The following is a 21,707-nucleotide window of genomic DNA, read 5'->3' on the forward strand; positions in this document are numbered from 1 at the left end:
CAGTCTGTCACTGATGGACATTTGGGTTGATTCCAAGTCTTTGCTATTGTGAATAGTGTCGCAATAAACATATGTGTGCATGTGTCTTTATAGCAGCATGACTTATAATCCATTGGGTATATCCCCAGTAGTGGGATGCTGGGTCGAATGGTATTACTAGTTCTAGATCACATATCTCTTAAATCAACAGTTCTCAAACTTTTTGGTTTCAGGACTCTTAAAAATTAAAGACCCAAGAGAGCTTTTGTTTATCAGTATTTATTGTATAGAAATTAAAACTATAAAATTTTAATATTAAAATAATTCTCATATTAATATAAATAACATTTTTATGAAAATAACTAAAAATTTAGAAGGGTGGCATTGTTTTATACTTTTGTAGATCTCTTTAATATCTGGCTTAATAGAAGAAAGTTGATTTTTCATATTTGCTTCTGCATTTAATCTGTTGAGATATGTTGTTTTGGTTGAAGTATCTGACAACATCTGGCCTCACACCAACGTTTAGTCTGGGAAAGACTATTTTAATAGCTTTTTCAGAAAATTGTGAATATTCTTTTTTGATAGTATGCCAAAACTTGAGAAATGGTAGTTTCTCAAATGTTTGGAATTTGAACTTTTTGTACTCTATTATGTTAAACCACATTGGTCTGCCTTTACAATTTGAATGAATCTAAGACTGGCTATGTAATTGCTGGCCCTGGTGCAAAATTAACATGCAGGGCTCCCTGTTTAAAAGTTACTAATTTCAAGATGGCAACAGCAGAATATTAAAGCAAGCACAAAGCTGCTTCTAAGCATGGATTCAAACTATCCGTGAATGGGTCATACAACTTTATAATATCATGTATTGGTCATTTGGAAAATAACTAGTTTGCTGAATTATGTGGATCTTCCAAATGTTGACACATTTCATTATGCAGTATAAAAATATCACATTAATATCATCACTGATCTCATAAGAAAAGTATTTAGAATTGGGAAGCTGTCAAACTCACAGTGGTGGATGCAACATTTCCAAAATCCTTTTACTCGAAAGTTTGATTTTTATCATTGACAACATGTACTGTGAGTTGTTTTCCTTGAAGTGACAAGCTTGCTTCATTGTTGAAAAATGTATATCAAAAACCCAAGTCTGTTTTCTAGTGGTTCTTTAAAGCAAAAATGATATGAAAGAAATGGCTAGTTCATATTCCAGGTAAAAATCATGTTTGTGGACTATACTTTGAGAACTACTAACTTACATTATCTCTTTTCTCTACTAAAAACTGTCCTTTGTTAGCAAACACCGTGTAAATGTGGACATTTTCAACCACTTTAGATTTATTCATGAACAACAATGTCTGATTGTTGTTATAGAAGAATAATTTATTTCATTTTATTTTGTATCTCAAAAAACATTCCATGTTTTAAACTTGACAACAGGATGTATGCTTCTACTCAAGGACACCTGGCATAATGTAAGTCGCATAATCACGTAGTAAAAATATATATTCCATTCCAGTATGCCTATGGGACGTTTGTACATGTTTAAAAAGCACACTTACTGGCTCTGTGACCTTGAAGTTACTTTACTTCTCTGGGCCTAGTTGTCTTATCTCCAAAATGAGATAATAATAGTACCTACTTCACAGAGTTCTAAAAATTAAAGTACTTGGAGCATAGCCCAAATGTTGGTGGCTATTATTATTAATACTATAGACTGGGTATAGTGTTGTTCATGCCTGTAAACTTGGCACTTTGGGAAGCCAAGGTGGGAGGATTGCTTGAGCCCAGAAGTTCTGGGCAACATAGTGAGGCCCTGTATCTACAAAACAAATTTAAAAATTAGCTGGGCATGATGGTGCATGCCTGTAGTCCCAGCTCCCCAGGGGTCGAGGCTGCAGTGAGTCATGATTGTGCTACTGCACTCCAGCCTGGGCAACAGAGTAGACCCTGTCTGGAAAAAAAAAATACTGTAACTACTGTGTGCTTGGTGTCAGAATGTTGAGGCACTTACACTACAAGGATAAGTAAGACATGGTCCTTTGCCTTTGTGAATACCATGGTTGGCTTAAGAAGATGGGAGATACATGGGATATTGTAAAAGGAAGTCATTCTGCCTGGGCAAGGTTGGGGAAAGCTTCACAAAGAGATAATTGAGCTAGGCCTCAAAAACAAGAATTTGCTAGTCAAGGAGGTTATGGGTGGGTATAATCAGGTCCAGTCATTTTAACCAAGGCCAGCATTAACAAAAGAGTAAGTGGCGTGCCTTGGGAATAGCAATAAGGAAGTGATGTTAGCACCAGGTGAGGTTGCAGGAGTCAGGAAGTGGGAGACAGTGACTGGATGTGATGCTGCAAGACTAAGAAAAAGCTAGATTCTGAATACTATGGGAAGATGTTTTTTTGTTTTTTTGAGACGGAGTCTCGCTCTGTCGCCTGGGCTGGAGTGCAGTGGCCTGACCTCAGCTCACTGCAAACTCCGCCTCCCAGGTTCACGCCATTCTCCTGCCTCAGCCTCCCGAGTAGCTGGGACTACAGGCACCCACCACCTCGCCCGGCTAGTTTTTTGTATTTTTTAGTAGAGACGGGGTTTCACCGTGTTAGCCAGGATGGTCTCGATCTCCTGACCTGGTGATCCGCCCGTCTCGGCCTCCCAAAGTGCTGGGATTACAGGCTTGAGCCACCGCGCCCGGCCTATGTTTTATATTATTCTGTAGACAGTGGGGAAGCACTGATGGTTTTAAGAAAGCCATTGGAGTGAAGGGACGAAGATCTATTAGTGGATTAGTCTTGATGAGAATGAGACTAGAAAGGAATAAATAAATTAGGAAAATGAAAATTGCCAGGTGACAATAAGAGTGTTGAGAAGAATAAGGGAAGGAGATGATGAAAACTGTTTGCTTTAGAGACTGGATAGGTTTGAGCTGGTTTGAAAACTTATTAGTAGAAGTTTACCTGTGGTGTCTCTAAGTTGACCATGAGAGTCATTGGCAATGTTGAATAGATGGTATGAGTTAGGATTAGGTTTAGCCACTGTTAGATATAACTTTATCATAGTAGCTTAAAGAAGATAAAAGTTTATTTCTTCTTCCCATAATAGTCCAAATATACACAATACATTCTGATATGATAGCTCTGTGGTGGGAGGGGGATGCAGGTGTAGAATCTTGCTGCTCCAGAATAGTGTGTTGTCCCTGTTCACGTGGTCTTGGGTGTGGCTGACCACTACCACCACCCAGTCCTCCTGCCAGTTAGTGGGGAGGGGAAAATTAAGTGGGGGGATGGGAGAGATACCTGTTTTATTAAAAGACACAACTCAGAATTTTCACTCTTGAAACTGTGGGTAAAATACACATTAAATGTACTCATTTTAACTATGTACACTTTTTCTCATATCCCATTGGCCAAAATTTAGTATTCACATAGCCACAGCTAGATGCAAGAGAGCTTGGGAAACCTGAATGACCATTTACCCAATTAAATGGTGGGAGAATCTATTACTAGAGAAAAGAGAAAGATGAGAATGGGTATTGAGGAACAAGTAGCATGTCTTCCATATAGTTGGAAATATTCCAGTTTTGAAGTGCAGAAAGGATACAGGGTCTTCTAGAGATAGATTGAGAATTAACAATTGATCAGTAGTATGGTATAAGACATGAAAATGGGTGAGACAGTATATAGCAAGAACAATAGCTAATATTTGAGTGCTTACTATGTGTGTACACTGTCTTAAACTTTCAGATGTTTTAACACATGTTTTATTTTTATCATCCCCATCCTGAACAAGGAAACTGAAGCACAGAAAGATTGTCACACAACTGGTAAATGAGGGAGTCAGGATTTGGACCCAGGTTATTGGTTCCTAAGCTTATATTATGTTGTACTTCCTAAAGATAAGACCCCAGTGAACCTCAACATTTAAGGCAATACAGAGCCAATAAAAAAATAACTGTTGACAAAGAAGTAGAGAATTGTGTCTTAGAAACTAGGAAGGGGTTTGAAACAGGACAGGGTAACGCTGCAGCAAGATCATGTGTATTGAAGGCTGAAGAGACAGGCTGCTGGATTTGGGAGGAATCAAGTAATTGATGTGTTAAAACTAATTTATCGTAGGAAGTACTGGGGAATGAAGTTGGGGTACATTCTATCCAGCAGAGAATGTGAGAGCAGAAAATGAGTATGTAAGTTTCTCTTTGAAGAAGTTTGTTGATGAAGAGATGGGACTCAGATAAGAAACAACAATTAGTTGGTATTAATGAGCATTAACAATTTGACAAAGTCAAAATTTTTTTCTTTGCTTTTGGCCAAGACTTTCTGGCTTGATACGTTGATAAAAATTATCTTTAATTTTTTCTTCCCCTATGGATTTCTCTGTATTATGGAATTCCACAGGCGCTGTTACTCTAATCAGCTGGTTTCTGATCGATATGTCATGCCAGAATGTTTTATTCAGCCGGGATATCTCAGTTGTGTGAGGATTTCTGAGGATAAGTGGTGGTATCGGGTCATTATCCATCGAGTCCTTGGGAAACAGGAAGTTGAAGTGTTCTACCCAGACTTTGGAAATATTGGAATTGTTCAGAAGTCCTCCCTGAGGTTCCTCAAGTGAGTTGAATTGAATTAGAACAATGGATGAATTAAATTTTGAATCACAGTGTTGAAGCTCTGTGGGGTTGGGATCTCTCTTTTCTCTTGCCTTCCTCCCTCCAGTCCTTGCTTCCTTCCTTCCTTTCCTTCTTTCTTCTTAGTGCATATTTGACAACTGGGTCATTTCGTTTCACAGATGGATTGTAACTCTTGTGTTGTCTTTTACATGACACTGAATTTTGAATGTACGATGAGACTACGTTTTAGTCTCTTATTAAGAAAGTGATTCTTTGGGTCATGCTAAGAGGTGCATTTAAATAGCAGGAAGACTTACCTTATATATTTGATTATCTATTGCAGGTGCTGCTACACAAAGCTTCCAGCTCAGGCTATCCCTTGTTCTTTGGCTTGGGTGAGACCAGTAGAGGTATGTTTGCTTGTCTCCCATTTAATCAGCAAACACTTGAGTGCCTATTATGTGCCACGAACAGTTTTACATGCTCAGGATATAAAGATAAAACACAGAACCAGCCCTCAAAGAAGTCAGTGTATACAGTATGGAAGACAGACATGTAGACAGAAATTGTTATGCCATATAAAATTTGCTATAGCACAGGTTTCAAGAATGTATGATAGAGGTGCAAAAGGAAGATTGCTTGTTTTGGTCCAAGGTAATCAGGGAGGCATTTGAGTGGCACTTTGAAAGATTAGGAAGATAACTGGATGAAAAAAGAAAGGCGTTCCAAGCAAAGGGAGAGTAGCATGAAACATCTCAAATGGGAGAAATTTTAAGTAGTTCTTTTTGGCTACAGAATATAGAATGAGCTAATGTGGGTGCATGGTAGAAAATGTCAAAGAAATAGGAGCCTAATGTGAAACCCACGTTCAGAAGTCTGAACATCGTCGTCCTTTAGAGGCTGGGGAGCAACTAAAGGATGTAAATAGGAAACTACCACCGACAGATAACATGTTTTCAAGATAATTTTCTAGCAACATTTTGGCAGAGGTTTGAGGTGGAATGGAGCAGGAGTCATTTTCATGTATGTAGGTGCATTTCTGTAGTTATAATTATCTTATGTACCTAACTTTGTATTTTTCCTTCAGAACTCTTACTAGTGCATACCTACACATTTATTATGCCGTATTTGTCTGCTTAATCTATCAGTTGCTCACATATAAATAGATTTTTAAAATATTTTTTACCTGAAAAATTCTGTAAAGAAGAAAGAGAAACTCACTTCTGTAATCCCAGCACTTCTGGAGGCCGAGGCAGGCGGATCTCCTGAGGTCAGGAGTTCAAGACCAGCCTAGCCAACATGGTGAAACCCCATCTCCACTAAAAATAGAAAAAGCCGGGCATGGTGGTGGGTGCCTGTAATCTTAGCTACTCTGGAGGCTGAGACGGGATAATCGCTTGAACCCAGGAAGTGGAGGTTGCAGTGAGCCGAGATTGTGCCGCTGCACTCCAGCCAGGGCAACAAAGAGCGAAACTCCGTCTCAAAAAAAAAAAGAAGAAAGAAAAAGAAAAAAAATTACCTGTAATTCCACCACTCAAATATACATAGTTTAGAAATTTGGTGTATGTTTCTTCCAGTTTGTTTTATTGGATGTTGGGAGCGAGGAGTTTTTTGTATGGTTTTCAGCATATTTAAAATAGTAATCATAATATTTTGTATTCTGCTCTTTTGCTTAGCATTATAGCATAAGTACTTTTATATGTTAAGTTCTCAGTTTTATTGGATTCATAGTGTAATCTGTTAGGTAAATGTGCATCATAGCCTGCTTAACCATTATTGTTTGATATTCAAACTGCTTTTAATTTTTGACTATTAGAAACAATGTATGCAAAATATGTTTTTTGATGGAAGCTTGTATTCAAGGTTGTTTTCTTGGTTGCATTTTATTCCCGAATAAGTTTCTTTTTACTACTTTGCCATCAGGAAGCACAGGATTAAATTTGTGACTCAGTTGTAGCCAGTGTTCATTACTTTCATATCAGTCAGATAGCTTCCATTTTTTGTTCTCTTCTTTTTTCTTTTTTTGGAAGCAGAGTCTTGCCGGGGCTGGAGTGCAGTGGCGCGATCTTGGCTCACTGCAACCTCCACCTCCCTGGTTCAAGCAATTCTCCTGCTTCAGCCTCCTGAGTAACTGAGATTATAGGCGTGTGCCACTATGCCTGGCTAATTTTTTTTATTTTTGTAGAGATGGGGTTTCATGATGTTGTCCAGGCTGGTCTTTAACTCCTGGCCTCAAGTGATCCGCCCGCCTCGGCCTCCCAAAGTGCTGGCATTACAGGTGTGAGCCACCGCGTCCAGCCCTCCTTTCTTCCTTTCTAAACTCCTTCTGGCCTTAGGGCTTTTGCATATTCTAATAACTGGAATAGCTTATTCACAATAATCTCATGGTTGTCCTTCTTGTCATTCAAATTTAAGTCCAAAAGTTATTTCCTCAAAAAGGACTTCTTTGACCTGACAATTAAAAATGCACACTTCACTTCAGTTGTTCGTTGTCACCTTGTTTTATCTTCATAATGCTTTATCACCATTTGATATTGCCTTGTTTGTTTATGCATGACCGTGTGAGCCCCTGACATTAGGGAAATTGTCTTGTTCACCACTGAATCTCCAGTGCCCAGAGCAATGGCTTTGTGCATGGTAAATGCTCAATAACTAGGTTTTTAACTAAATGAATCTGTCCCACTTTATTTCTGTGTCTTTTTTTCTGATTTAAAAAATAATTAATGCATTTGGTAATAGCATAATAGCAACAGACTATTATGCCCATTAGCAAAATCGGAAGCAGGCAAAAAAGCAGAAGTAAAATGGCAATGGGACTTTTCAAGCTTCTTTTCTGAGAATCTGCAGTCTTGCTGTCTTAAAGAATTATAAGACATTGTTTGGAAATAGCAGAACAGCTGGAAGTTAGGGTGGAAATACTTGAAAGTAGGGAACCACAGAATGGATGAGTTCCCAAATCATTACATATGATCTGCCCAAATCCTTGGGTGACTTCTGAACTGTCTTAAGTGCTGGGGGGAACTCAGTAGCCTGGTGAAAAATCAACAGGTGGCATTTGAGGTGACTGAACAGAGATTTCTGTTGCTACAGACTGCAGAAGAGACAGTTGAGAGTTTGGGTCCAGACAGTTTTAACTGCCAGTTAAAACAAATCACTCTTGAGCATAACAGAATCCAGAAGCTCTAAAACATATTGATAGTGTTTACTATTCAACTAAAAATCACTAGACATGAAAAAACAAAAAACAAAAACGGAAAAATGTGACATATACTCAAAAAAGTAGTTGGTAGAAACCGACATTGAGATGTCCCAGACATTGCAGTTAGCAGACAAAGACTTTAAAGCAGCTATTATGAGTATGTTCAAGGACTGAGAGATTTACTCATCATTAAGGAACAGAGAAGGAATTTCTGCATTAAGAAACTATTTAAAATAAATGGAAATTCTGGAGTTGTAAAGTGAAATAAATGAAAAGTTTCTGCAAAGGCTTAATAGCAGATTTGGAGACAATGGAGGAGTCTATGAACTTTAAAAACAGATCAAAAGAAATTATCCAATATGAAGAAGAGCATAAAAAATAATTAAAATGAAAATGGACAGAGACTTGGTCTCTGGTTCAACATCAGCTACCCCAACAGGGATGTAATTGGAGTCCCAGAGAGTTGAGAGAATAGGATGGAAAAAAGAAAGGCCAAAAATTTCCACAATGTGGTGAAAGAGGTCAATATTCAGATCCAAGAATATCAACAAACTCCAAGCAGAATAAATACAAAGAAAACCATACCTAGGAACATCATAATCAAACTGCTGGAATCTAAAGCGAAAGGAGAAAATCCTGAAAGCAACGAGAAGGGGGAAAATTCAGGAAACAATAATATAAAAACCAACTAACTGCCCATTGAAAGGAACAACATTGAAATCTGAAAGAGAAAAAGAAGTCAAGGTGGAATTCTGTATCTAGTGAAAATATCTATCAAAATGAAGAAATGGAGACATTTTCAAAAAGTAAAAACTGAGCTCGTCACTAGCAATCTTGAACAACAAGAAATACTGAGGGAAGTTCTTCTAATTCTGAAGTGAAGTGAAACCAAATGGTAATGCAGATCTACAGGAAAGAATGACGATTATGGAAAATGGTTAATATGTGGGCAAATATGAAAAACTGTTATTTTTAATTTTATTCTCTGAATTTCTTTAAAAGACATAGAACTTTCAAACTGAATTGATAATACTGTATGTTGGAGTTCATAGCATATGTTGATGTAATATATATTTATCCCAAAAGTCTTAGTGCAGTTTAAGCTGTAATAACTGTAGAAGTATAAAGGCTACAAATCATGAAATTATTCAAAAGTTTAATTTTTAACCTAATATATACTTGTTTATATGTAATACTCATTTTGTAAATTTTGAGTAATTTTTTAATCTTAATATTTTGTTGCAACTTTTACCACCCCAACAAAAATTAAAATGTAATATTTATAGTAGACTTTTCATTTTTTATTCCTTCTTTTTTGATGTCATTTAAATTTTGTTTTTGGCATAAACTGTTCATAATTTTTTTTATCCTTTTGATGTTGACATCTGTAGTGATATGTCCTTTTACATTCCAAATATGTATTTGTATCTTTTTTAAGGATCTAAAGAGACAGATATTTGCCATTTTGAAGAGTTTTTTCAAAGAACCAAGTTTGGCTTTCTTGTTTCTATTATAAACATTTTTTTTCTATTTTGTTTATTTCTGTCTTATTTTTACTGTTTCCTTAATTCTACTTTCTTTGGGTTTATTTTGCTGTTCTTTCCCTAACTTCTGGATGTGCAAGCTTAGGTTATTTCTAGCCTTTAGGTGGATCTCATAAGTTTTACTGTGTGGTAGTTTTATTATTGTTCAGTTAAAAATATTTTCTAATTTATATTTTGTTTTCTTGTTTGATTCATGGATTATTTAGAAGTTTCTCAGTTTATAAACATTTTTCTAATTTGTCCTTTTGTAGTTGATTTCTAGTTTAAATACACTGTGGTCAGAGATCATCCTCTGGATAGTATCAGCCCTTTAAATAGGAGGCTGCTAGATGGTCCAGTATAGTGTCACTTTTGCTAAATGGTTGTGTCTTCTTTAAAAGTGTATATTCTGCAGTTGTTGAGTGTAAGATTTTATATATGTCCATAAGGTCAACTTTATTGTGTGAAACTCTTACTCGTTGCGATTTTTCTGTATTGCTTTTCTGTAATTATTGAAAGAAGTGTGGCTTTTGTCTATGATTATTCTTTTGTGTATTTCTTCCTATAGTTCAGTCAGTTTTTCTTTTGTATACAATTGAGGCTATATTATTAGGTACATATACAGTACCAAAATTGTTATATCTTCCTGGCAGACCGAATGTTTTATCATTATGAAGTTAACCTCTTTTATTTCTACTAATGCAAAAAAAAAAACTTATTTTGTCTGATATTAATATAACTATCATTTTCTATTTAATATTATCCTGGTTTGTTTTTAAACTATCATTCTACTTTCAACCCTTCTGCATCTTTATATTTAGATATGTCTTTTATGAACTATATAGTTGTATTTTTTTTTAATCCAGGCTAATACTTTTTGTCTTTCACCCAGAATGTTTAGACTGATTACATTTATTGTAATAATTGAAATATCTGGGTTCAACTCTTACACTTTATTTTGTGTATACTATATAGTCTACCTATTCTTTTTCTCACCATGCATGCCTTATTTTGAAGAGATTTTTTAAATAATTCACTAAGAAATACACTATTATTTTAATAATTACTCTAGGAAATACAATATCCATAACAATGCAAGGATATTAGAGCACTTTAACTCCTTACCCTCCTCTTCTGACCTTTTTGTTGTGTAATGTTATCATTTTTAACCCCTCAAGAAATTGCATAAAATAATGTCAATTTAGATTTAATTATGTATTTCTCTGCTCTTCATTCTTCAGTCAAACCCTTTGTCGGGACCTGTTCTCCTTCATTTGAACTGTGTGTTCTTAGGATTTTATTTAATGAGAGTCAGCTGATAGCAAAGTTGTATTTTTCTGAAAATATCATTTATTTTCCACTTATTATAGAAACATGTATTTACTAAGTATAGAATTCTAGGTTAGCAGTTAGTATCTTTAGCACATTGAAGATACCATTACTGGCTTCTGGTTTCCTTTATCATTTTCTGAGAAGTCAGCTGTCAGTTTAATAGATTTTCTCCTTTGAAGGTAGTGTCCTTTCTGTCTCTAGGTGTTTTTAAAATTTTCTATTAGTTGCTCATGTTCTTCAGTATTAGTGTGATGTGTTTTTGTGTGAATTTATTATTTATGCTACTTTATGGTTCATCAGACTTCATTTGTGTTTTGTTACTTTTTTTCATCTTGCAAATTCCCAACCATTATCTCTTCAATTACTGCCTATTTCCCATATTTATATTTGTATTCTTCTTATTTCTGCTGCTTTTTTTCTGGGACCATAATTAAAAGTGTTAAAACTTCTTAGTTTTTCTTCCATTTCTCTTAACCTTTCTATCATATTTTACATCTGTCTGTCTTTCCATGCTGCATTCTGGGAAATTTTTTCCAAAATACCTCACCCTTCACCAATTTACTCTTTAGTTATATCTGATCTGTTATTGAATTAACCTATGAGGTTTTTAATTTTGGTTATCATGTTTTTACCTTCTAAAACTTCTTAGTTCTGCTAGATCAATTTTTATAGATTGCTAATTTCTGCAGAAGCTTTCAAGCTGAACTGGTTTTTGTTTGGGTTTTTTTGGCTTTAAGCATAGTAAGTTTAGTTGTTTTATAATTTGTCTAGAAGTTAAAATATCTAAAATTGAGGATTTGTTATATTGTCTCTGTTCTTTTTTGAGTCATTGTTTCTTTGTATGTTTTATTATCTTTGCCTGTGTACTGCTCATTGTCTTTGAAAAATTAACCAGAAGAATGTTTGAATAATAAAGACTGAGGTTGCCTACCTCCAGAAAGGATTTACATGTGCTTCTGCCAGATATTTAGAAATATTACCAGTCTGGGACCATGTTAATTTGAATTAACAACTTGATGTGTAGACCACCCTGGTAATGTGAAAATTGAGCTGCAAATCCATGTGAAGGATAATTTATTTTCTTCCTCCCTTACCCTGAGAGTGTATCACCTTAGGGACTCAGTTTAATGAAGGAAAGTTCTCTTGTAAACTCCCCACCATGGGTGCACCCCAGCTTTGATGTCTGTCCCTTTTGACCTGTTAGACCGTCCGGTGGGTCACGCCTGTAATCCCAGAATTTTGGGAGGCCGAGGCAGGTGGATCACCTGAGGTCAGGAGCTCAAGACCAGTCTGGCCAACATGGTGAAACCCTGTCTCTACTAAAAATACAAAAATCAGCCAAGTGTGGTGGCATGCACCTGTAATCCCAGCTACTCGGGAGACTGAGGCAGGAGAATCGCTTGAACCCGAGAGAGAGAGGTCACAGTGAGCCGAGATCGCGCCTTTGCACTCCAGCCTGGGTGACAGAGCAAGACTCTGTCTCAAAAAAAAAAAAAAGAAAAAAACCAAAGTTCAAATTACCTGGATTAGCAGGTTCCCTTAAGACAAAAGTAGTTCTGATTTTCCCTTCAGTTTTGGCCTGATAATTTGTTCAAGCTTGTCAGTTCTTTGATGCCTTTTGGATATATTTCATAATTCTTTTACCTATAATTTTTAGTTGTTTTCTATGGAAGGGTTGGTCTAATAATCTAACTCACAATTTCTGAAAATGGAAGTTGCACATTACATAATTATTTAAATTTTTTCAGTAATTGCATTTTTTATCATTTTTCCTTTATTCTGTCTTTTCTCATCCACAAATAATACATATCCTCCTATGTGTTATTCTAGTACTTTTATGGTTTTATTTCCACTTCAGTCTCTAGTTCATCAGAATTCATTGTTGTGTATGGTTATTATAATTCATGTTTAGATCTATCACCTGAATCCAATATCTTGATCATATTTCAGGAACACTGGACATCGGAAGCTATTTTGCAGTTCCAGAAGTTGTGCGGTTTGAAGCCATTAGTGGGGGTAGTAGATGAATATGTAGATGGAATCCTTAACATTTTTTTGTGTGACACATCCTCAAACGAAGATATCTATTTCCATCATGTCTTGAGAACAGAGGGCCATGCTGTTGTATGCCGAGAAAATATCTCTTCTAAGGTGGAGCAGTCTGGATGTATTTTGTAATATATTTTGTTTAATTTCACCACGTCAAGGTATAAGATAATTTAATAAAGAAGTTTATTTGGTTTATTCTTTAACCAATTAGAGACATCCACGAGATTCCTGGTTTTTTAATGCAGAGCACTCTTAATTTTCAGATGACCACAGAAAAACTGCATTTGACTAATTGTCCTTTGAAATGGGAATACTTTTTTTAAAATAATTAATTTAAAAAGTAGTTATCTGGCCGGGCATGGTGGCTCATGCCGGTAATCCCAGCTACTTGGGAGGCTGAGGCAGAGAATTGCTTGAACCCGGGAGGTGGAGGTTGCAGTGAGCCAAGATGGTGCCACTGCACTCCAGCCTGGGCAACAGAGCGAGACTCTGTCTCAAATAATAATAATAATAATAATAAAATAAAAAGTAGTTATCTGAAGTTGTCCTAGAGAAGAATATCACTCCTATTTTGCAATTATTGATAGCATCTATTTCACTGTTATGTTGATAATTTTTGTAACTAGCAAAAACTGTCAATAATGGAGACATTTTTAACTGTTAAAATTTGGAAGATAGGCTGGGCGCGGTGGCTTACACCTGTAATTCCGGTACTTTGGGAGGCCAAGGTGGGTGGATCAGGAGGTCAGGAGATCAAGACCATCCTGGCTAACACAGTGAAACCCCGTCTCCACTAAAAATACAAAAAATTAGCCAGGCGTGGTGACACGCGCCTGTAGTCCCAGCTACTCAGGAAGCTGAGGCAGGAGAATCGCTCAAACCTGGGAGGCAGAGGTTGCAGTGAGCTGAGATCACGCCACCACACTCCACCCTGGGCGACAGAGCGAGACTCCATCTCAAAAAAAAAAAATAATAAATAAAATAAAATTCTGAAGATAATATACTTCCATAGTATTTGAAAGTTATTAAGTGCTTTCTCACCCTTTTTCTGTTGGTCATGTAAATTAAACCATCCCTTTTCTTTTTTTAATCTTAGGGTTTCAGTGAGCTCAACCCTTTAGCTTTATACACGAAATCCAGTGGAGGGCCAGAGGACATTGTCTTGACAGAACTAGGTTATCCTTCCCAGCAGCACTATTTTAATGAAGACCGAAAGATAAGTCCACAGTCAAAAGAGAGTGAGTTACATATCCTGGTAAGAGATTTTTGCAAGTAGTATTATAATTCTTTTTATTACTGTAATCCTCATTTTTTTAGATGAAGAAACCAAGGCTTTCCAAATTTTGGGGAGTTTGGAAATTTTGCACAGTGATCTTAACAATTTGTCTCTTTATTTGCTGGCTTAAACATTTGCTTCAGTCATGCTTCTTCCTGAACAATTGCTCTTATATACTAAATTCCATTGGTGCCTTTGTGCAGTTGTGACTTCACTATGCTGACTCTGAATGCTATTCTTCTTTCCTCTGCAGTACACAGGTTCTTCTGGTATTCTCATTTCTTACTTTCCCTATAAACTTTCAACAACTCCTCCCTTCACAGTAATAATAGTATTATAATATTATTATGTATTTTTTCCAGCCCACAGTAATAAGAACAACAGCATTATTTATTGAACTTGTACCACATGGCAGGCACTGTTAAAAGCATTAACATGTTAACTAATTTAATCTTTACAGCAACTTACCAGGTTTGTACTTTCATATCTTCATTATAAAGACAGCTTGTACATCTCTAATGCACAAACCCAAAACCTGAAATGCTCCAAAATCTCAAAATTTTTGAATCCTGACATGATATCACAAGTGGAAAGTTCCACACCTAAACTCGTATAACAGGTTGCAGTCAACATACAGTCCAAACTGTTTCATGTACAAACTTATTTAAAATATTATATAAAATTACCTTCAAGCTATGCATATAATGTATATATGAAACATAAATGAATTCCATGTTAGACTTGGGTGTTATCCCCAGGATATCTCATGTATATGCAAATGTTTCAAAATCCAAAATTATCCAAAATCTGAAACACTTTTTATCCCAAGCATTTTGGATAAGGGATACTCGATGTGTAAAAGGCAAGTGAAGCATATGGTGAGGACTTAATGTTTCTTGAACAAATAAACCATGTTCTCCAAGTCTTATATTCCTCACGACAACAGATACTGGGCTAAGAATACAGGATGTGTTTAATTTGAGGGCCAAAAATGTTTTGTTTTATTGATACAATGTCTTTTTATTTTCTTTGAATAAAATGTAAAAATATTATTTTGTTTAATGTGTTTTATATATCTGACTTTTAAAATAAAATTATAGAGATGGTTTTTTGAGTAGACATTTACTAATTATTAGAAAAGATAAAGGCCATTTTGACTACTGGGAGATTACCTATTATGAAAATTATGTACCGATGTTTCCTACTGCATGTTCAAAACAATATAAAGATTTTTAGATTTCTAGGTAATGTTAAAATTAATGAAGCTTGTATGCCCATAACACTTTCCAAAGCCTGAATTTTTCTTAGTCATTATTACTGGATTAGGAGAATTCTGTTTCTTCATTCTTAAATAGTAAGTTGAATTCAACCTTTAATATTTTTAGAATATCCTATCACTCTGTTGGTGTCTTCAAATAATCATAGTTCTATTCTGGAAATGAAATAAGAACCATCTTTTCTGCAAAAGAGAAAGGGCTTAAAACTCTACTATTCCACCCTAGTCTGTACTTTGACATATTAAGACTCCCATATGCTACACACACACCTACACCTCTACACCCAGTTCCTTGTGAATTCCTACTCATCTTTTAAGTGTTATCTTCTTCGTTGCATCTTCTCAGATGTCCTCTTCTATCAATCATATTTTGGTCATATCTTTGTGATGGCTGGACTTGGAAGACTGATTCTAGGTCTTTCCACAATATTTTTTAGTTCCTTTAGAGCCAGAATCTGTTGCATTCATCTTTGTATTCACAGAGCTGTCTTGCAGACATTTCATAATAAAGGCTCAATAAATGTTCGTTGGCTGGAACTAGTATAGCAGGATGGGAAGACCTAGGATCACGGATAAAGCTATAAAATAATGTAGCATTTTTGTGAACTGTAGCAAAAACTTTCCCCCAAAATGTATAGGCATGTAGATTTTGGAAACAGCATTAATATTGAAAATAGAGGAATTCTCTTTCATATCTACTAGCAAGATATTAATGATGAAAAGTGTTTAAGTCATCTTAAATCTGAGTCAAAGGAGCCATTAAAGGATTCTGAATTTGATTCTTTGAAAACCTGTAATAAGAGCTTTGAAGAAGATCCAAAGTGGTCCAACCCAGAGCCAAATGATCTGAAGGAAGAAAATGAGGTAGGAGAAGGAAAGATAGTCTTTGAATATGTAATTAATATAATACACTGAATTCATAAGTGAAGAGGATAGGAATAAACTCTCTTTAAACCCCACTGCTTTTAGTATTACGAATTCTTGGTCTAAGTGCGGTGGTTCACACCTGTAATCCCAGCACTTTGGGAGGCTGAGGCAGGCGGATCACTTGAGGTCAGGAGTTTGAGACCAGCATGGTCAACACGATGAAACCCTGTCTCTACAAAATGTACCAAAAAAATTAGCCAGCCATGATGGCATGTGCCTGTAATCCCAGCTACTCAGGAGGCTGGAGCTTGAGAATGCTTGAACCCGGGAGGTGGAGGTGGCAGTGAGCTGAGATCGTGCCACTGCACTCCAGCCTGGGTGATAGAGTGAGACTCTGCCTCAAAAAAGTAAATAAATAAAATAAATAAATAAATTTGTTTGTAGTAACCAATACCAAAGTTGTAGCAACATAACCTTGATCATAAAAAAGGTATCTGGCTTTGATGTGTTAGTTAATATCCTGTGACTTGGGGTGGTCTTCAAGAATTATACAGTGGCTAGAAACTAGTATCAAGAAATTATATCTTGAAAAACCCATTGGGAAAACTGTTTACAACTTTTTTGGAGGATGTATTTTTTTTTTAATCAAATGTTCATGTATACAAAACTTAGGATCCCCCATGACTCCTTCCCCTGTATTTCCTATTTTCCAGAGCAACCACGTTTATTTCTTTTAGCTGCTTTTGGAATTTACTTCTGTTTCTTTCATTAAATAACATCCTCATGTTGTTATTTCCTGATTTTTCAGTTTTAAGTATCTGTGGATTTGTCACTATGAAAGATGAGGGCTTAGTTCTCTTTCATTGCCTTACCACCACCACCACACACAAACATAATATTTTTGTCCCTTCCCCCTACCATGTTATTGATATAGTATGTCAAACTTTCCATCAGATCACATTCAATATTTATATTACTGTGACTATGTAAATGCTCTTCACGGCTTGGCCAAGTATTATAGTACACTATTACACCTTTTTCTTCCCTGGTATAACTTTTTTTTCATGTTAATATTTCTTTCCTTTTATAATAAATTAACACATAGTAAAATTGACTCTTTTGGTGTGCTGTTCTATCAACTTTAATAAATGCGTAGATTTGTGTAACCAATACTGCCATTGGGATGCAGAACAGCTCCATTATCTAAAATAACCCTTGTGCTACCGCTTTGTAATCACAGTCTCCCCACATCCCTAACCCCTAGCAACTGATCTGGGGTCTGTTTTCTGTCACTCTAGTTTTACCTTTTCAGGACTGTCATATAAGTAGAATCATATAGTATGTAACCTTTGGAGACTAGCTTCTTTCATTCAGTATAGTTCTGTACCTTTGAGATTCGTCCAAGCTCTTGCATGTATCAATAATATGTTCTTTTTGATTGCTGAATAGTATTTTATAGTGTAAATATACCACAGTTTGTATACCCATTCACCTATTGAAGGACATTTGGGTTGTTTCCAGTTTGGGGTATTTATTCAAGAGCTGCTATAAATATTCATGTACAGGTTTTTGTGTGAACATAAGCTTCATTTATCTAGGGTAAATACCTGGGAGTAAGATTACTGGGTCATGTGATAAGTGTATGTCAAACTTTTTTCCAGAGTGACTATACCATTTTGCATTTTCACCAGCAATATATGAGTTCCAGTTGCTCCGTTTTCTTGTCAGCACTTGACATTGTCAGTAATTTTGTTTTAGCCATTCCAATAGATGTGTAGTAGTATCACAGCATGATTTTAAATTTGAGTGATTAATGATGTTGAACATCTTTTCATGTGCTTAGTTGCCATCTATACACAATTCTTGGTGAAATTTCTGTTGAAGTCTTTTTCCCATTTTTTGATTGGGTTATTTTCTTACTCGAGTTTTGAGAGTTCTTTATGCATTTGGGATACTAGTTCTTTGTCAAATAATGTGATTTTCAAAATATTCTCCCACTTGTAGCTTGTCTTTTCATTCTCTTAATAGTGTCTTTCATACAGAAGTTTTTAATTTTGAAAAAACCTAACGTATCAACTTGTTTTCTGTTATGGACAGTGTTTCTAGTGTCAAGACACCTTGAGTTAATTTTAGTATAAAGCGTGAAATTTAGGTCAGGTTTCATTTTGTTACATGTGGATGTCCAGTTGATCCAGCATCCTTTGTTGAGAAGGCTATCCTATCTCCATTGAATTGTCTTTGAAGCCTTATCAAAAATCAATTGTCTATATTTCTGTAAGTCTATTTCTAGACTCTATGTTCTTCTCCAGTGACCTATATGTATGTCTCTTCATCACTACCACATTGTCTTGATTACTGTAACCTTATATAGTACCTCTTAAAATCAGGTAGTATGGGCTGGGCGCAGTGGCTCATGCCTATAATCCTAGCACTTTGGGAGGCCGAGGTGGGGGGATTACCTGAGGTCAGGAGTTCAGGACCACCCTGGCCAACGTGGTGAAACCCTGTCTCTACTAAAAAATACAAAACCTAGCCGGGTGTGGTGGTGGGCACCTGTAATCCCAGCTACTTGGGAGGCTGAGACAGGAGAATTACTTGAACCTGGAAGGTGGAGGGAGGTTGCAGTGAGCTGAGATCACACCATTGCACTTCAGCCTGGATGACAAGAGCAAAACTCTGTCTCAAGAAAAAAAAAATCAGGTAGTATGATTCCTCCTATTTTATACTTTTTCAAAATTGTTTTTAATATTTTGGTTCCTTTTTCTTTCCTTATAAATTTTAGAATCAGTTTGTCTATACCTGAGATTTTGATTGGAGTTGTTATATATATAGATAATTTTGAGGAAAATTGATACTTTAGTCCATGAACATGGTATATCTCTCCATGTATTTAGGTTTTCTTTTATTTCTTCAACAGTGTTATAATTTTCAGTGTACAGGATCTGTACATGTTCTGTTAATTTTATACCTAAGTATTTCACTTATTTTGAGAGCTATTATAAATGTTTTCCCCAATTTTTGTATTTTAATTGCTAGTATATAGAAATTGGTGTTTTTTTGAACTACCTAACCTCACTAATCAATTCTAGGGGGTGTTTTGTTGATTTCTTTTGCGATTTTCTATATCAGTAATGTTGTCTGCATTCGTATATGCAAATGGATGTCTGTTTTCATGAGATATTGGTCTGTAGTTTTCTTGTATTGTCTTTGGTTTTTGTACTGGATAAGCCTGGCCTCATAAAATAAATCCGAATATGTTGCCCTCTTTGCTGTTTTCTGGGAAAGATTATGTAGAATTATATTTCCTTTTTATTTATTTTTGTTGTTTGTGTGGATCTTTATTTTCTTAGTTTTTTAATTAAGTAAAATTGCATATATGGTGTATGTTTCAATATATGTATACATTGTAGCATGTATAAGTCAAGCTATTTAGCATATGCATTACCTCACATATTTGTATTTTTTTGTGGTGAAAACACTTAAAATCTACTCTGCTGACAATTTTTAAGTATACATTATGCCACTATGTCACTATTAACTGTATAGTTAATAGTTAACATCACTATTAACTGTATAGTTAATAGTTAACATCACTATTACCAAGATGTATAGCAGATCACTTGAACTTACTCCTCCTGTCTACTGAAATTTTGTGTCCTTTGACCAACATCTGCCCAATCCCTCCACCTCCTAGCCTCTGGTAACCACTATTTCAGACTGCTTTTTTAGATTCCACGTGTAAGTGAGATTGTGTTATTTGTCTTTCTGTGTCTGGCTTCTTTTATGTAACATAATGTCCTCCTGGTTCATCTATTGTGTCACAAATTACAAGATTTCCTTCTTTTTAAAGGCTGAATAGTATTACATTGTGTATATGTAGCACGTTTTCTTTATTTGTTTATTGACGTACACGTTGTACAGGGTGATAGTTGGAAGTATTCACTCATCTATTTTCTGGAAACAATTATATAAAATCGGGTTCTTTTTCAGGGAGAGAAGTTGATTTTTAAAATGTTTGGTATTACCTTATAAAACCATCTGGGCCTGGAGACTTTTTCCCAGAAGAATTTAAATTATAAAATCAATTGCTTGAATAGATACAGGATTATTCAAATCAGCTATTTTATCTTAGTCTTGGTATTTTGTGGTTTTTGAGGAAGTGACTCATTTATCAAATGAGGAATTGGTTCACTTCATCTAAGTTGTCAACTATATCTATAACATTGTTTATAGTATTCCCTTATCCTTTTGTTATCTGCAGGGTCTGCAGTGATAATCTCCTATTACATTCCTGATGTTGGCAATTTGTCTTCTCCCCTTTTTGTTAGTCTTGCTAGAGATTTATCCATTTTATTGAACTTCCCATTCCCAGAGAATAAGCTTTTGGTGTCACTGGTTTTATCTCTTGTCTTTCTGTTTTCAAGTTCATTGATTTCTTTCTTCTTTTATTTTCTTTGGGTTTATTTTTGCTTTCTTTTTCTATTTTTTTTTAAGATGGAAATTTACTTTATTGACTTGAGACCTTTCTTTTCTAATGTAAGCATTGATCTGTGAGTCTCTACATATCACTTTAGCTGCATTTCACAAATTTGAACATATTGTATTTTCATTTTCTTTCAGTTCAAATATTTTATAATTTATTTTGAGATATTATCTTTGATCCATGAATTATTTGGAAGTGTGTTGTGTTGTTTAATTTTCAGGTGTGTGGAAATTTTCATGTTAACTTTCTGTTATTTCTTTCCAGTATAATATGGTCTTAGAACATACTTAGTATGATTTCAGTTCTTTAAATTCGTTAAGGTTTGTTTCGTCAACAGGATGTGGTCTAGCTTGGTAAATGTCCATGTGTCTTTAAAAAAAACGTGTATTCTGTTTTTGGATGGAGTTTCTATAAATGTCAGATCCAGTTGACTGGTTGTATTGTTCAGTTCTTCTGCTCCTTGCTGTCTACCAATTTGGTTGATTACTGAGAAGAACAGTGAAGTCTATAACTATAATCTTGGATTTTGTCTATTTCTCCTTTCATTCTATCAGTTTTTTTGTTGTGCATTTTGAAGTTCTGTTGTTAGGTGTTATCCATTTAGGATTCTTATGTCTTGATGAATTGACCCATTTATCATTATGAAATGTCTGTCTTTATCCACAATTACTTTTTTTTGCACTGAAGTCTGCATAATCTGATATCAACATAGCCATTCCAGTTTCTATGTATGTGTGTGTGTGTGTGTTTGCCTGGTATATTTTTTTCCATCCTTCTAACCTACCTGTGTCATCATAGTTGAAGTAAGTTTCTTGAGACAGCATATAGTTTGATTATTTATTTATTTTATTTTTTTGAGACGGAGTTTTACTCTTGTTTCCCAGGCTGGAGTGCAATGGCATGCTCTCGGCTCACCACAGCCTCTGCCTCTCGGGTTCAAACTATTCTCCTGCCTCAGCCTCCTGAGTATCTGGGATTACAGGCATGTACCCCATGCCCCACTAATTTTGTATTTTTAGTAGAGATGGGATTTCTCCATGTTGGTCAGGCTGGTCTCGAACTCCTGACCTCAGATAATCTATTTATTTTATTTTTTTGAGACGGAGTTTTACTC

General features: G+C 35.5%; 1 protein-coding gene across 4 annotated transcripts in view; it reads left to right on the top strand.

Moving 5' to 3' along the window:
* The window catches only part of TDRD5 (tudor domain containing 5), a 100,598-nt gene that overhangs the window by 50,990 nt on the left and 27,901 nt on the right, over nt 1–21,707 (top strand). For 2 of the 4 annotated variants that reach the window (XM_011951124.1, XM_011951126.1), the window contains exons 10-14: nt 4,377–4,589; nt 4,932–4,998; nt 12,593–12,793; nt 13,788–13,946; nt 15,946–16,107. In XM_011951124.1, coding sequence (XP_011806514.1) covers nt 4,377–4,589; nt 4,932–4,998; nt 12,593–12,793; nt 13,788–13,946; nt 15,946–16,107 — 802 coding nt within the window. The remainder of the gene's footprint in view (nt 1–4,376; nt 4,590–4,931; nt 4,999–12,592; nt 12,794–13,787; nt 13,947–15,945; nt 16,108–21,707) is intronic. The other 2 variants (XM_011951128.1, XM_011951127.1) reach the window with 1 other exon arrangement.

The sequence above is a fragment of the Colobus angolensis genome, unplaced genomic scaffold, assembly GCF_000951035.1.
Source record: "Colobus angolensis palliatus isolate OR3802 unplaced genomic scaffold, Cang.pa_1.0 Scaffold315, whole genome shotgun sequence".
Taxonomy (NCBI): domain Eukaryota; kingdom Metazoa; phylum Chordata; class Mammalia; order Primates; family Cercopithecidae; genus Colobus; species Colobus angolensis.